We start from the raw sequence: 17,057 nt of genomic DNA, 5'->3' as shown, positions 1-17,057 counted from the left end.
TGGACTTCCCAGCTTCTAGAACTATGAGCCAAATCAACTTCTTTATAAATAATTCAGTCTCAGGTATTCTGTTATGGCAACAGAAAACAGACTAAGACAGGTGTTATGTAATTAATTAATGTTCTTTTTCTCTTTGAAGACTAATAAATGCTATTGATCACTGAGTCAGACTTAAGAAATCCTGGTCTTCAAAAACATTATCATAATTTTATATTGGCTTTCAAACAGTTTCATCTTATATGGGCACAAATGTTCCTAAATAAATGAACTTGACTTTAAGTACAGACATTATCAAAATCTACTATAATCTGCCACTGAACAGAATGAATTGGTAAACATGGTTGTGACGTCATATTATAAATATATAATTAGCCACTCTAAGTTCCTCCCAAGCAGCACACAGATAACCAGTCAAAGATGCAAGTATGCAAATACCTGATAGAAGGCTGTGGGAGAGTATCTGGACTGGCTGGTACCTGGACTCCTTTTTCCCATTCTTCCTTCCATGTATCAGTAAAGAGGTAGTAGCTGTCAGGATTAATGTGGTGAGAATCTGGAATTTTCATGGCACTGATGAGGTCCTTCCGGAATACCTGGGAAGGTAAAGCACATACCTTAAGAAGACCATCACTATGGAACTAATACCATTTAATGTTGTTTTAAAAAGACTATCCCCATCTACTCTCCAGTTCCAACAAGAGAAACATCTCTAACTTCCTAAATGGCCAGATCAACTTCTTTTTGGAAAGGTCTGAAGTACTAACAGGGAAGCCAGCTTATTCTGGATTTATTAAAGGGTAAAGGAATTCTTCCTGAATTATTCTCTTGGGCTCCTTGAATTTTAATCAACAATACAGGTTACTCAAAAAATCTCTATGAAATAAACCTTAACTGTCTTTGTTTCTTTTCTTTCTTTTTTTTTGAGACATACTCTCACTCGGTTGCCCAGGCTAGAGTGCTGTGGAGTCAGCATAGCTCACAGCAACCTCAAACTCCTGGGCTCAAGTGATTCTCCTGCCTCAGCCTCCTGAATAGCTGTGACTACAGGTACCCACCATGACACCTGGCTAATTTTTCGATTTTTAGTAGAGATGGGGTCTCATTCTTGCTTAGGCTAGCTCAAACTCCTGAGCTCAAGGAATCCTCATGCCTTGGCCTCCCAGAGTTCTAGGCTTATAGGCATAAGCCACCATGTCCGGCTAATCCTTAACTCTCTTAAATTAAGCAACAAGAATCCACTGATAACTTATTTATTTGGCTATCACCTCATATTTAAATTATTTACTTAGAAATAATTTTGGACTTACACATCCTCTGTATATATAGCTGTGTTTGTACATACATATACCAAAAATTTTAATACTCTAGTCACATATGACTTCAGCAATTACAAGAGATACAAGATAACACATGTTATCGGCACATACAGAGTATTACAATTTTAATATGGTTTTCTTTCTTAAAACATGTATACATTTTTGTACCCTCTGTATATGTGCATACACACACATACACACACAAGTACTTGTCATATATTTTGTAGCATGTCCCCTCCAATTTGGGTTTGCCTGATGTTTACACATGATTAGATAGAGATTATGCATTTTTTGGCAACAATACCACAGAAATGGTGCTATACCATTCTTATTCCATTATATCAGGGATGTATAACATTGATGTTTTATTAGTGGTTATGTTAAATTTGATCACTTGGTTCAGGTAGTGTCTTGCTGCTTTTTTCCACTGTTAGGTTACTGTATTTCGCTTTGTAATTAAATATCTTGGAGGAGATACTTTGAGACTATAAAAATATTCTTATTTCCCTCAAACCATCATGAACTAATTTTAATGCCAAGTGGTGAATATCTTACATACAACAATTTTTACTGTGGTATTTTAATGGTGATTTTCTATTTCCTTCATTCCTTCTATGATTATTAGTTGAGATTCTTCTGTAAGAAAAAATCTGTCCTTTCTCCCCCATTTATTTATTTCATCCTTTACTTACAGCATTATAGACTCATGAATATCTATTTTATTCTTTGGGTTAGAATTTAGTATTACTGCCATTTATTTTGTTGCTCAAATTCCTCTATCTTTGGCCATTGGGAGTTCTTTTAGGTTGATGCCTGTGCTCTTTTGATTTTTTTAACAACTCCTTAATTTCTTTTTTTTTTTGTAGAGACAGAGTCTCACTTTATGGCCCTCGGTAGAGTGCCGTGGCCTCACACAGCTCACAGCAACCTCCAACTCCTGGGCTTAAGCGATTCTCTTGCCTCAGCCTCCCAAGTAGCTGGGACCACAGGCGCCCGCCACAACGCCCAGCTATTTTTTGGTTGCAGTTCAGCCGGGGCCGGGTTTGAACCCACCACCCTCGGTATATGGGGCCGGCGCCCTACCAACTGAGCCACAACAACTCCTTAATTTCTAACAGCACAACATGCTCCAAGTATGTTTATGTCCTCTAATTGGTTATAAAAACTATTGAATTTATATGTCAACTTCATATCCTACTACCTTATTGAATTCTTTTATTGCTTGAGTTAGTTTTATGATTGCTTTTCTACAGTTTTCAAGATAAAGTACCACATCATCTGCTAATAGCTTACATATTCTTTACATCTCAAATGGTTTCTCTTGTTTATTTGCATTGGCGAATACATCTACTAGTATTATGACTAGTAATGGAGACAGTGGGCATGTCTATCTTCTTCCTGAAATTAGTGGAATTTTAATGGGGAGAATATTTCCTCACTAAATAAGATACTAGGGTTTAGGACTAAGATATGTGCATTTTATAATGCTAAGAAAGTATTTTCTTTAATGTTTTTATTGTGACTACTGAATTTTGTTAAAGGTTTCTTCAGTGTATATGGAAATATGATTTTTCCTTAGATATATTAAATACACTGCATATTATTACAGTTCATAACATAAAAACAAACTTAACACTTCTAGGATGAACGTCATTTGGTCATGATGTATATTCTCTTAGTATGGTACTGTAGTCTGCTTTCTAGTATTTAATATTTTTGACTATTTATGAATGATACTGATCAGTAGCTTTCTTTTTTTGTATTATCTTTATCAGGTTTAAGTACCAGTGTTATATATGCTTCATAAAAGGTATTAGGGCATTTTCCTTCCTTTCTAACGCTCTAGAATGATCTCAAACTTACTGTCATTACTTGGTACCTGGGAAACCATTTGAACTTGATACTTTTTTGGGGAGGGTAGGTCCTTAATAACTTTCTCTACTACTTCCATGGAGATCGATCTCTTTATGGAGTTAATTTCAGTAATAGTATTTCCATAGAAAATTATTTATCTTAGGGCGGTGTCTGCGGCTCAAAGGAGTACAGCACCAGCCCCATATACTGGAAGTGGCGAGTTCAAACTCAGCCCCCGCCAAAAACTGAAAAAAAAAAAAAAAAAAAAAAAAAAAAAAAACATATTTATCTTATTTAGGTTTTCAAATTCATTTGCAAAGAGGCCATAAAACATGGGCAGTCCTACTTTGCACAGTAGTGTGGGACATAAAAATGATGATGCATGCTGAAACTATGTAAAGCAATAGTAATAATGAGGGGTATGCACAGTGGCTCATGCCTGTAATCCTAGCACACTGGGAGGCTGAGGCAGGAGAACTGCTTGAGGCCAGGAGTTCGAGACTAGCCTGGGCAGCATAGTAAGACTATGTCTCTACAGAAAATAAAAAAATTAGTTGGGCACAGCAGTGTGTGCCTGTAGTTCCAGTTACTCAAGATGATCACCTGAGCCCACGAGTTCAAGACCAGCCTGGGCAACACAGTGAGATCCTGTCTCAAAAAAGAGGTATGCTGTATAATGCTTGCCTCCATCTCATCACACAAGGGTTTGAAATGTCATGTTTTCATTTTCATTACTGAAAAACATCTATAATTCAGTTTGTATTTCTCCTTTTTACTCAAGAGTTAAACAGAAGTTTTAAAATGTATATGTGGAGTTGTTGCCTTCTCATGTGCAGCCTGTGAGGAAGCATCTTGTCTGTCCCTCAGTTTTCCTTGACTTTTTGGTCTTGCTCCCAGTGTGGTTTGAGCCAGATGCACAACAGATAATTACAAAATCGTGTGAGATGAAGGAGAAAAAGGAAAACAATAACCCACTGACCTTTTGGGAATTTTTCAGTGAATATGTGCTTGGATATTTTTGTTCTGAGAACAGGCTTAACAACCACTTTGGAATCTCTTTCTTTCTTAATGGACAACAGCTCTGAACAACCAAGGTGGTGATTTAAACAAACAACAGAAGTTTATCGTCTCTCAATTTAGGAGGTTGGAAGTCCAAGAGGCTCCCGTCCAGAAGGAGAGTTAAAGGACAGAAATTTAGAAAGTAACCTGGTGGATCAGAGCTGCACCAAGAGAGAAGGTTGAAGAATACACATCAACCACGTTGAGGCAAGTTGCAACCTCAAGGATACAAACAAAAGAATTACACAACAGATCAATAAATCAAAAAGTTGTTTTTTTGAAAAGGTCAATAAAATAGATAAACCTTTGGCTAATCTAACCAGGAAAAAAAGAGTAAAATCTCTAATCTCATCAATCAGAAACGACAAAGATGAAATAACAACAGACTCCTTAGAAATTAAAAAAATCCTTAATGAGTATTACAAGAAACTTTATTCTCAGAAATATGAAAATCTGAAGGAAATTGACCAATACTTGGAAGCACATCACCTTTCAAGACTTAGCCGGAATCAAGTACAAATGCTGAACAGGCCCATATCAAGATCTGAAATAGTATCAACCATACAAAACCTCCCTAAAAAGAAAAGCATGGGACCAGATGGCTTCACGTCAGAATTCCAACAAACCTTTAAAGAGGAACTAGTACCTATATTACTCAACCTGTTTCAAAATGTAGAAAAGAAGGAAGACTACCCAACACGTTCTATGAAGCAAACATCACCCGTTCCCCAAACCAGGAAATGACTCAACAAGAAAAGTACCTTGTTTCCCCGAAAATAAGACAGTGTCTTATTTTAAGGTGTGCTCCCAAAGATGCGCTAGGTCTTATTTTCAGGGGACGTCTTATCTTTCCTGTAAGTAGGTCGTATTTTCAGAGGATGTCTTATTTATGGGGAAACGGGGTATAGACCAATAGGACTAATGAATATAGATGCAAAAATATTCAACAAGATCCTAACAAACAGAATCCAACAACACATCAAAAAAATTATACATCACGACCAAGTCGGTTTTATCCCAGGGTCACAAGGCTGGTTCAATATACGTAAATCTATAAGTATAGTTCACCACATAAACACATTAAAAAACAAATACCATATGATTCTCTCAATTGATGCAGAAAAAGCTTTTGATAATATACAGCATCCCTTCATGATAAGAACACTTAAGAAAATTGGTATAGAAGGGACATTTCTTAAACTGATAGAGGCCAACTACAGCAAACCCACAGCCAATATCGTATTGAATGTAGTTAAATTGAAATCGTTTCCACTCAGATCAGGAAACAGGCAAGGCTGCCCATTGTCTCCATTGCTCTTTAACAATGTAATGGAAGTTTTAGCCATCGCAATTAGGGAAGAAAAGGCAATCAAGGGTATCCATATACGGTGAGAAGAGATGAAACTTTTGCTCTTCGCAGATAATATGATTATATATCTGGAAAACATCAGGAATACTACTACAAAACTCTTAGAAGTGATGAAAGAATATAGCAGTGTCTCAGGTTACAAAATCAACATTCATAAATCGGTAGCCTGTATATATACCAACAATAGTCAAGCTGAAAAACAGTTAAAAACTCTATTCCATTCCTAGTAATGCCAAAGAAGATGAAATATTTGGAAGTTTATATAACAAAGGACATGAAAGATCTCTATAAAGAGAACTATGAAACTCTAAGAAAAGAAATACTTGAAAATGTTAAAAAATGGAAAAACATACCATGCTCATGTTTGGGAAGAATCAACATTGTTAAAATGTCCATACTAGGGAGGTGGAGCATGACAGCAGCCAAGTAATAGCTTCCCTGCAAATGGGCACGGTGAGTCTGGGTAGATAAGACTCCAGGCATTTCTGGCTGGTGGGATCTGCCTATTGCCTATAATCATCCCTTTGAGGACACAGGCAGTCAGCAAGTGACTTCTGGACCCCAAGAGGAGGACAAAAACAGTGGAAAACTGGCAAGTGGTTGTGTGTGTTTGATCGACCTAAACCCGCCGGCAGCCATAAGTACAAGCAACAGTTACAAACAGGAAAGGCCTTACCTGTGAACTGTTTCGGTGTTTTTGGACTTGGCACTCAGTTGAACTGCCTTTGGGGAGAGCTTCAGGAGTGTGTAGAACTTCGGGCATAGTCTAGGGCCCCAGACTGAGCCACTGAGCCAGATGGAGTTAGTAGTGTTCGGCTGTGGGCCGAGGAAGCCATTGTGAGAGAACTGCCCCAGCAAGCTCTGCTCTCAGGGTCGCAGAGCATTAATCAGATGGGAGCTATTAACCTAGTGACTGAGCAGCCTAAAGGCAGGGACTGAGCTGCCTTACAGCCTTAACCCTCAGGGGCAGAGGGAGACTGGTTTTGGCACACTGGAGCCTCGGGCTTTTGTCCTGGGTAGAGTGTCATGGCGTCACAGCTCATAGCAACATCAAACTCCTGGGCTTGGTGCCGTCTAGACCTCAATAAGAGCTGTGCTGCGACGCCCGACCCCCGAACTGCACATGCCGGGCCTCCACATGCCTTGACCAGGAACTGTGGGAGCCACGCAACCCTGTGTCCTACATCCTGTACCCTTCCTGCCTCCACACTGGCCTGCTCATCTGGCCAGGGACTCTGGTAGCCGTGTACCCTCCGGAGCCCTCCCTGCCTCTGTGCAGATTCCTTCTCCTGGCCAGAGGCTGCTGGAGCCTTGAGCTCTCTGTGCCAAAGTCACTGGGCACCAGGTACTCCCAGAATGGTGCGCACCACCTCCCTCCCCCCTATTGCTGGATCCGGGTGTGTTACACTCTAGAGCTGCTTCCACAACCAGAAATCCCTGGATGGGGCAGCCGCAGAGGAACTACACAGGGTCACTCCCTACAAAGATCCAGCAACAATAGAGTGATCCCGCAGGAGTCTCTAATCTTCGAGAGACACCTCCCCAACTCTGAGGATGGCCAGAGGCAATGGTGCAAAACAATCATGAAGCAAAATCAACAGAAAAACTCTGGCAATATGAATAATCAGAGTAGATCAATTCCCCCAAGGATCAACGGGACAGACTCAGCACAAGATCCCATACACAAACAAATAGCTGAGATGTCAGAAATCGAATTTACAATCTGGATAGCAAATAAGATCAAATTAGAATTCCAAGCCGTAACCCAAAAGATATCTCAGGAATTCAACAAATTCAAAGACCTAATTACCAAAGATTTTGAGACATTGACACAAGAAGTTGCAGCCCTAAAAGATCTGAGAAACACAGTAGAATCACTCAGTAACAGAATGGGACAAGCAGAAGAAAGGATTTCTGACATTAAAGACAAAGCTTTTGAATGCTCCCAAACTCTCAAAAAGGAAGAGAAATGGAGGGCAAAAACAGATCACTCTCTCAGAGAGCTCTGGGATAATTCGAAGAAAACCAATATTCATCTTATAGGGATCCCCAAAGTGATGAAGTGGCTTGACAAGGCACAGAGTCTCTTCTCCATGAGATTATGAAGGAGAACTTTCCAGACATTCCAAGAGATTCTGAAATTCAGATAGCAGACAGTTTCAGAACTCCAGCACGACTCTACCAGAATAATACATACCCCACAATCAATTTCACTAAAGTTAATATGAAGGAGAAAATTCTGAAAGCAGCCAGACGAAAGAAAACCATCACCAACAAGGGCAAGAATATTAGAATAACTGCAGATCTCTCTGTTGAAACCATTCAAGCTAGAAGAGGATGGTCATCAACTTTTTATTTCCTAAAACAAAATAACTTTCAACCCAGGATCCTGTACCCAGCTAAACTGAGTTTCATTTATGACGGAGAAATTAAATACTTCAATGACATTCACATGTTGAAGAAATTTGCCATAAGCAAACCAGCTCTCCAGGATATTCTCAGACCTATCCTTTATAAAGACCAGCGTACTCCTCCACCACAAAAGTAAACAGACCCCGAAAATTTTGACCAAATTCCAACTTCCACAGTCGCAAAAGGATTAAAAATGTCCACCGGACTCTTGAAAGGCTTACCAATATTCTCAGTTAATGTGAATGGTTTAAACTGTCCTCTAAAGAGGCACAGGTTGGCTGATACAAAAACTCAAGCCAGATATCTGCAGCATACAAGAATTGCATATTACATTAAAAGACAAATATAGACTCAAGGTGAAGGGATGGTCATCTGTACTCCAGGTAAATAGAAAGCAGAAAAAAGCAGGCATTGCAATCCTACTCGCAGACGCAATAGGATTTAAACCAACCAAAATAAGGAAGGATAAGGATGGACACTTCATATTTGTTAAAGGTAATACTCAATATGATGAGATTTCAATTATTAATATTTATGCACCCAACCAGAATGCACCTCAATTTATAAGAAAACTCTAACAGACATGAGCAACTTGATTTCCTCCAGTTCCATAGTAGTTGGAGATTTTAACTCCCCTTTAGCAGTCCTGGATAGATCCTCCAAAAAGAAGCTAAGCAAAGAAATTTTAGATTTAAACTTAACCATTCAACACCTGGACTTAACAGACATCTACAGAACATTTCATCCCAACACAACTGAATACACATTCTTCTCATCAGCCCACGGAACATACTCCAAAATCGACCACATCCTAGGCCACAAATCTAACCTCAGCAAATTTAAAAAAATAGAAATTATTCCTTGCATCTTCTCAGACCATCATGGAATAAAAGTTGAAGTCAATAACAACAGGAACCTGCATACCCATACAAAAACATGGAAGCTAAACAACCTTATGCTGAAGGATAGATGGGTTATAGACGAGATTAAGAAGGAAATCACCAAATTTTTTGAACAAAACAACAAGGAAGACACGAATTACCAGATCCTCTGGGATACTGCAAAGGTAGTCCTAAGAGGGAAATTTATAGCACTGTAAGCCTTCCTCAAGAAAACAGAAAGAGAGGAAGTTAATAACTTAATAGGACATGTCAAGCAACTGGAGAAGGAAGAACACTCCAACCCCAAACCCAGCAGAAGAAAAGAAATAACCAAAATCAGAGCAGAATTAAATGAAATTGAAAACAACAGAATTATACAACAGATCAATAAATCAAAAAGATGGTTTTTGAAAAGATCAATAAAATAAACCTTTGGCCAACCTAACCAGGAAAAAAAGAGTAAAATCTCTAATTTCATCAATCACAAATGGTAACGATGAAATAACAACAGACCCCTCAGAGATTGAAAAAATCCTTAACGAATACTACACGAAACTCTACTCTCAGAAATATGAAAATCTGAAAGAAATCGACCAATACCTGGAAGTACGCCACCTACCACGACTTAGCCAGAATGAAGTGGAAATGTTCAACAGGCCTATATCAAGTTCTGAAATAGCATCAACTATACAAAATCTCCCTAAAAAGAAAAGCCCAGGACCAGATGGCTTCACATCAGAATTCTACCAAACCTTTAAAGAAGAACTAGTACCTATATTACTAAACCTCTTCCAAACTATAGAAAAAGAAGGAATATTACCCAACACGTTCTACGAAGCAAACATCACCTTGATCCCCAAACCAGGGAAAGACCCAACTAGAAAAGAAAATTATAGACCAATATCACTAATGAATACTGATGCTAAAATACTCAATAAGATCCTAACAAACAGAATCCAACAACACATCAAATAAATTATATACCACGACCAAGTGGGATTTATCCCAGGGTCTCAAGGCTGGTTCAATATACATAAATCTATAAATGTAATTCAGCACATAAACAAACTAAAAAATAAGGAACATATGATTCTTTCAATTGATGCAGACAAAGCTTTTGATAATATCCAGCAGCCTTTCATATCAGAACACTTAAGAAAATTGGTACGGAAGGGACATTTCTTAAACTAATAGAGGCTATCTACAGCAAACCCACAGCCACTATCGTAATGAATGGAGTTACACTGAAATCATTTCCACTTAGATCAGGAATGTGGCAAGGTTGCCCACTGTCGCCATTGCTCTTTAACACTGTAATGGAAGTTTTAGCCATTGCAATTAGGGAAGAAAAGGCGGTCAAGGGTATCCACATAGGGTCAGAAGAGATCAAACTTTCACTCTTGGCAGATGATATGATCTCTTATATAGGGAAAACACTAGGGATTCTACTACAAAACTTTTAGAAGTGATCAAGGAATACAGCAATGTCTCAGGCTACAAAATCAACACCCATAAATCTGTAGCCTTTATATATTCCAACAATAACCAAGCCGAAAAAACAGTCAAGGACTCTATTCCTTTCACAGTAGTGCCGAAGAAGATGAAATATTTGGGAGTATACCTAACAAAGGACGTGAAAGATCTCTACAAAGAGAACTATGAAACTTTAAGAAAAGAAATAGCTGAGGATGTTAACAAAAGGAAAAACAAAACATGCTCATGGCTGGGAAGAATCAACATTGTTAAAAAGTCTATACTACCCAAAGCAATATATAATTTTAATGCAATTCCTATTAAAGCTCCATTGTCAAATTTTAAAGATCTTGAAAAATAATACTTCGTTTTATATGGAATCAGAAAAAAACCTCGAAAAGCAAAACATTACCCAGCAATAAAAACACAGCAGCAGGAATCACGCTACCAGACCTGAGACTGTATTATAAATCAATAGTGATCAAAACAGCATGGTACTGGCACAAAAACAGAAAACTAGATGTCTGGAACAGAATAGAGAACCAAGAGATGAATCCGGCTACTTACCATTATTTGATCTTTGACAAGTCAATTAAAAACATTCAGTGGGGAAAAGATTCCCTATTGAACAAATGATGCTGGGTGAACTGGCTGGCAATCTGCAGAAGATTTAAACTAGACCCACACCTTTCACCATTAACTAAAATAGACTCTCACTGGATAAAAGATTTAAACTTAAGACATGAAACTATAAAAATACTTGAAGAAAGTGCAGGGAAAACTCTTGAAGGAATCGGCCTGGGTGAATATTTTATGAGGAAGACTCCCCAGGGAATTGAAGCAGTATCAAAAATACACTACTGGGACCTGATCAAAGTAAAAGGCTTCTGCACAGCCAAGAACATAGTAAGTAAAGCAGGCAGACAGCCCTCAGAATGGGAGAAAATATTTGTAGGTTATACCTCCGATAAAGGTCTAATAAGCAGAATCCACAGTGAACTCAAACGTATTAGCAAGAAAAGAACACGTGATCCCATCTCAGAGTGGGCAAGGGACTTGAAGAGAAACTTCTCTAAAGAAGACAGACGCACGATCTACAAACACATGAAAAAAAGCTCATCATCCTTAATCATCAGAGAAATGCAAATCAAAACTACTTTAAGATATCACCTAACCCCAGTAAGAGTAGCCCACATAACAAAATCCCAAAACCAGAGATGTTGGCGTGGATGTGGAGAAAAGGGCAAACTTCTACACTGCTGGTGGGAATGCACACTAATATGTTCCTTCTGGAAGGATGTTTGGAGAATACTTAGAGACCTAAAAATAGACCTGCCATTTGATCCTATAATTCTTTTACCAGGTTTATACCCAGAAGACCAAAAATCACAATATAACAAAGACATCTATACCAGAATGTTTATTGCAGCCCAATTCATAATTGCTAAGTCATGGAAGAAGCCCAAGTGCCCATCGACCCACGAATGGACTAGCAAATTGTGGTACATGTATACCCTGGAATATTATGCAGCCTTAAAGAAAGATGGAGACATTACCTGTCATGTTTACATGAATAGAGCTGGAACATATTCTTCTTAGCAAAGTATCTCAGGAATGGAAGAAAAAGTATCCAATGTACTCAGCCCTACTATGAAGCTAAATTATAGCTTTCACATGAAGGCTGTAACCCAACTATAGCACAAGACTATGAGGAAAGGACCACAGAAGGGGAAGGGACGGGGGAGGTTAGGGTGGAGGGAGGGTAATTGGTGGGGCCACACCTACAGTGCATCTTAGAATGGGTACAGGCAAAACTTACTAAAGGTAGAATATAAATGTCTACATACAATAACTAAGAAAATGCCATGAAGGCTACATTGAACAGTTTGATGAGAATATTTCAGTTTGTATATGAAACCAGCACATTGTACCCCTTGATTGTACTAATGTACACAGCTATGTTTTAACAGTAAAAAAGAAAATGTACATACTACCCAAAGCAATATATAATTTTAATGCAATCCCTATTAAAGCTCCATTGTCATACTTTAAAGATCTTGAAAAACTAATACTTTGTTTTATATGGTATCATAAAAAACCTCAAATAGCCAAGACATTACTCAGAAATAAAAACAAAGCAGGAGGAATCATGCTACCTGACCTCAGACTATACTACAGATCGATAGTGATCAAAACTGCATGGTACTGGCAAACAACCCAGAGAAGTAGATGTATGGAACAGAACAGAGAACCAAGAGATGAACCCAGCTACTTACCATTATTTGATCTTTGACAAACCAAATAAACATTCAGTGGGGAAAAGATTCCCTATTTAACAAATGGTGCTGGGTGAACTGGCTGGTGACCTGTAGAAGACTGAAACTGGACCCACACCTTTCACCATTAACTAAGATAGACTCTCACTGGATTAAAGATTTAAACTTAAGACATGAAACTATAAAAATACCAGAAGAGACTGTAGGGAAAACCCTTGAAAAAATCGGTCTGGGCAAGTAGGTTGTGAGGAGGATCCCCCAGCAATTGAAGCAGCTTCAAAAATACACTACTAGGACCTGATCAAACTAAAAAGCTTCAGTACAGGCAAGAACACAGTAAGTAAAGCCAGCAAACAGCCCTCAGAATGGGAGAAGATATGTGCAGGTTATGTCTCTGACAAAAGTTTAATAATCAGAATGCACAGAGAACTCAAACGTATAAGCAAGAAAAGAACAAGGGATCCCATCACAGGCTGGGCAAGGGACTTGAAGAGAATCTTCTCTGAGAAGAAAGGCACACTGCCTACAGACTTATGAAAAAATGCTCATCATCTTTAATCATCAGAGAAATGCAAATCAAAACTACTTTGAGATATCATCTAAATCAAGTAAGATTAGCCCATGTCACAGAATCCCAAGACCAGAGATGTTGGCGTGGATGTGGAGAAAAGAGAACACTTCTACGCTGCTGGTGGGAATGCAAATTAATACATTTCTTTTGGGAAGATGTTTGGAGAACACTTAGAGATCTAAAAATAGATCTGCCATTCAATGCTATAATTCCTCTACTAGGTATATACCCAGAAGACAAAAAAATCCCATTATAACAAAGATATTTGTACCAGAATGTTTATTGCAGCCCAATTCATAATTGCTAATTCATGGAAAAAGCCCAAGTGCCCACTGATCCCCAAATGGATTAATAAATTGTGGTATATGTACACCATGGAATATTATGCAGCCTTAAAAAAAGATGGAGACTTTACCTTTTTCATGTTTACATGGATGGAGCTGGAACATATTCTTCTTAGTAAAGTATCTCAAGAATGGAAGAAAAAGTATCCAATGTACTCAGCCCTACTAGGAAACTAATTTGTGGCTTTCACATAAAAGCTATAACCCAGTTACAACCGAAGAATAGGGGGAAGGGGGAGAGTGAGGGGTGTGAGGGGGGAAGATGAGTGGAGGGAGGGTGATTGTTGGGATTACACCTGCGGTGCATCTTACAAGGGTACATGTAAAACTTAGTAAATGTAGAATATAAATGTCTTAACACAATAACTAAGAATATGCCAGGAAGGCTATGTTAACTAGTGTGATGAAAATGTGTCAAACGGTCTATAAAACCAGTGTATGTTGCCCCATGATCACATTAATGTACACAGCTATGATTTAATAATAATAAAAAATATATATGTGGAATAATGTTTGGTTTTGTTAGTAATTTCTGATTTTACAGCACTGTGATCAGAAGACTGTTTATAATATTTCTACTGAATAGAAATTACTGAATTTTTGAGACTTAATATTTGATCGTATTTTATGTATGTACCACAGGTATTTGAGAAGGTGCATTGTCTGTTTTTTTTTTTTTAAGAGATAGGGTCTCACTGTGTCACTCATTGCAGCCTCCAATTCCTAGGCTCATGAGATCCTCCTGCCTCAGCATCCCAAGCAGCTGGGACTACAGGCGTGCCACCATATTCTGCTGATTTTTTAAAATTTTTTGTAGAGACTTGGTCTCAGTACATTGCCCAAGCTGGTCTATAACTCCTAGCCTCAAGCAATGCTCCCACCTTGGTCTCCCAAAATGCTAGGATTACAGGTCAGACACCACAACCAGCTTAATGTCAAAGTATAGAGTTTGATAGATATTCATCAGATCAAATTTATTATTTATATTGTTTATATCTATCTCATTTGTTTACTTAATCTGAGACCATGAGAGGTATTTTAAAGTCTACTATGATTGGTGTGTTTCTATGTCTCCTTGATTCTCCTATAGTTTTTGCTTCATAAAAATGGTTCTTGTGTTATTCAGTGCATAAACATTCATAGGTATATCTTCGTGGTGAATTATAGCCTTTAGTATTAAAAGTCCTCCTCCTTTGTCTTTGAGGCTTGAATTCTACCTTGTCTGATATCAGGATCACTACCCCTGGGCTATTTAAATTCCCATTTTCCTAGTATGCCTTTGTCTATCTCTTTAGTTTTAACATTTCTGAATAGATGTTTTAGGTCAGCTCTTGTATACAGTATATAGTTGAATTTTACTTTGTGAGTCAAAAGGAAAATCTTTTTCTGTAATAAGTCTGAGCTGTGTGGAAAGCTCAAATACCAGTCATATTTACTGGTAAGATTCACATATTTGGTCTCAACTGTCATGTTTTATAATTATATGTATTATGTTATATTTCCTAGGCTTTCTTCTTTTTCTACCACATGTATTTCCTTTACTCTTTTATTTATACATATATTTTCTTTTTGAGATGGGTTTTGTTCTGTTGCTGAGTTTGAAGGGCAGTTGTATAATCACAGTTTGCTGCAGTTTTGAACTCCTGGGCCCAAGTGATCCTCCTGCCTCATGCCACCATGACCAACTACTTTTTAACATTTTTGTAGAAACCTGGTCTATGTTGCTCAGGCTGGTCTTGAACTCCTGGCCTCAAGTGATCTTCCTGCCTTGGCCTCTCAAAGTGCTCGGATTACAGGCATAAGCCACCACACCCGGCTTATTCATAAATATACTTTTTAATCTAGGAAGGCGTATAGTTTTATTCCAGTTATTATCCTCATAGTTAGAACTTTTAGAAACGTCCTTAGTCTCATTCTCTTTTTTAAGGTTTTCCTACCTGGTTTATCAGCTTTTTAATTTTTTTTTTGAGACGGAGTCTCACTCTGTTGCCTTGGGTAAGAGTGCCATGGCATCATCATAGCTCACGGCAACCTTAAACTCTTGGGCTCAAGTGATTCTCTTGCCTCAGCCTCCCACATAGCTGGAACTAAAGGCGTTCACCATCATGCCTGGCTAGTTTTTCTATTTTTAGTAGAGAGAGGGTCTTGCTCTTGCTCAGGCTAGTCTTGAACTCCTGAGCTCAAGGGATCCTCCACCTTAGCCTCCCAGAGTGCTAGATCAGTTTTTATTGCTACCAGTGAACTCCCTTAAGGGTAAGGATAATAAGAATGATAAGGGTACTGTAGAACTCAGTGAGGGCCCAAACCCTGGAAGGGAGCCCCAGCTGTGTGTGAAGTTCAAATGTCAGAGGTAGGGGATGATGCTATGGGTACAGCTACAACTTGGGCTTATATTATCCTCTAGTTGAGTCAGCTCCTAAGTGAAAAAGAGGTACAGAAATGTGTTCAGCAGCCCAGAAACATGATTTAAATGGCTGTGGAAGCCTCAACTTTGTGATTCTGCCTTTTCGAAAACAGAAAAGTATGTCATGAGGTTTGAAGCTAACATGGCAATGATTTTAGTGATGAAGGCTTACTTAACATCTAAGCAATGAGGGGAACACTTTCGCATAAAAGCATACCTACCTTGGTCTATATTATATTATTATACCTGTTATATCTACTAATTTCTACTCTGAAAAAATATCAAACAACCAATTGCAGGTAGAAGATAAATGTGTTCACATTTCTGGAAGATCAGAGGAAGAGATGCTCTTAAGCAAACATTTTATACTTTAATGCTCATAAAGTTTCTCTGAGAAAAACACTGTCCAAGTTCTATATAACATGAAAGTAAAGGTACAGAGCATGATCTAATAAAGCAATTAATTCTCAGTGTGTACAGTTGTATTTATTTATTTTTATTTTATTTATTTATTTTGCAGTTTTTGGTCAGGGCTGGGTTTGAACCTGCCACCTCCGGCATATGGGGCCAGTGCCCTACTCCTTTGAGCCACAGGCGTTGCTCCCTATTTTATTTTTTTGAGACAGAGTCTCACTATGTTGCCCTCAGTAGGTGTCATGGTGTCACAGCTCACAGCAACCTCAAACTCTTGGACTTAAGTGATTCTCTTGCCTCCCAAGTAGCTGGGACTATACGCGCCTGCCACAACATCTGGCTATCGTTTTTGTTGCAGTTGTCATTGTTGTTTAGCTGGCCCAGGCTGGGTTCGAACCTGCCAGCCTGGGTGTATGTGACCGGCACCCTACCCACTGAGCTACGAGTGCTGCCCAGTGCAGTTGTATTTAAACTGACATAATTTCTCAGAGTATAGGACTAAATTATCATATAATCAAATGATGCCATTTAAACAAAGAAGGGCTTATTCCATTTGCTATTTTGCAGGGACAACTCTACAAATATTTGTTTGTTTCACCTATAGAAGATTTAGTTAATAATATGACTTGAGCAAATTAGAAAAAGAAATCTACCTTAAACATGCCAGTTGGCCAGGTAGCAACA

The 17,057-nt window shown here is 38.4% G+C and overlaps 1 protein-coding gene across 3 annotated transcripts in view; it reads right to left on the bottom strand.

The window, feature by feature from the left end:
* The window catches only part of JADE3 (jade family PHD finger 3), a 213,156-nt gene that overhangs the window by 89,402 nt on the left and 106,697 nt on the right, over positions 1-17,057 (bottom strand). For all 3 annotated transcript variants that reach the window (XM_053579564.1, XM_053579563.1, XM_053579562.1), the window contains exon 4: positions 436-593. In XM_053579564.1, the coding sequence (XP_053435539.1) occupies positions 436-593 (158 nt within the window). The remainder of the gene's footprint in view (positions 1-435; positions 594-17,057) is intronic.

This window comes from Nycticebus coucang, chromosome X, assembly GCF_027406575.1.
Source record: "Nycticebus coucang isolate mNycCou1 chromosome X, mNycCou1.pri, whole genome shotgun sequence".
Taxonomy (NCBI): domain Eukaryota; kingdom Metazoa; phylum Chordata; class Mammalia; order Primates; family Lorisidae; genus Nycticebus; species Nycticebus coucang.
The sequence above is the reverse complement of the archived record's forward strand: the minus strand, read 5'-3'. Positions and strand labels throughout refer to the sequence as shown.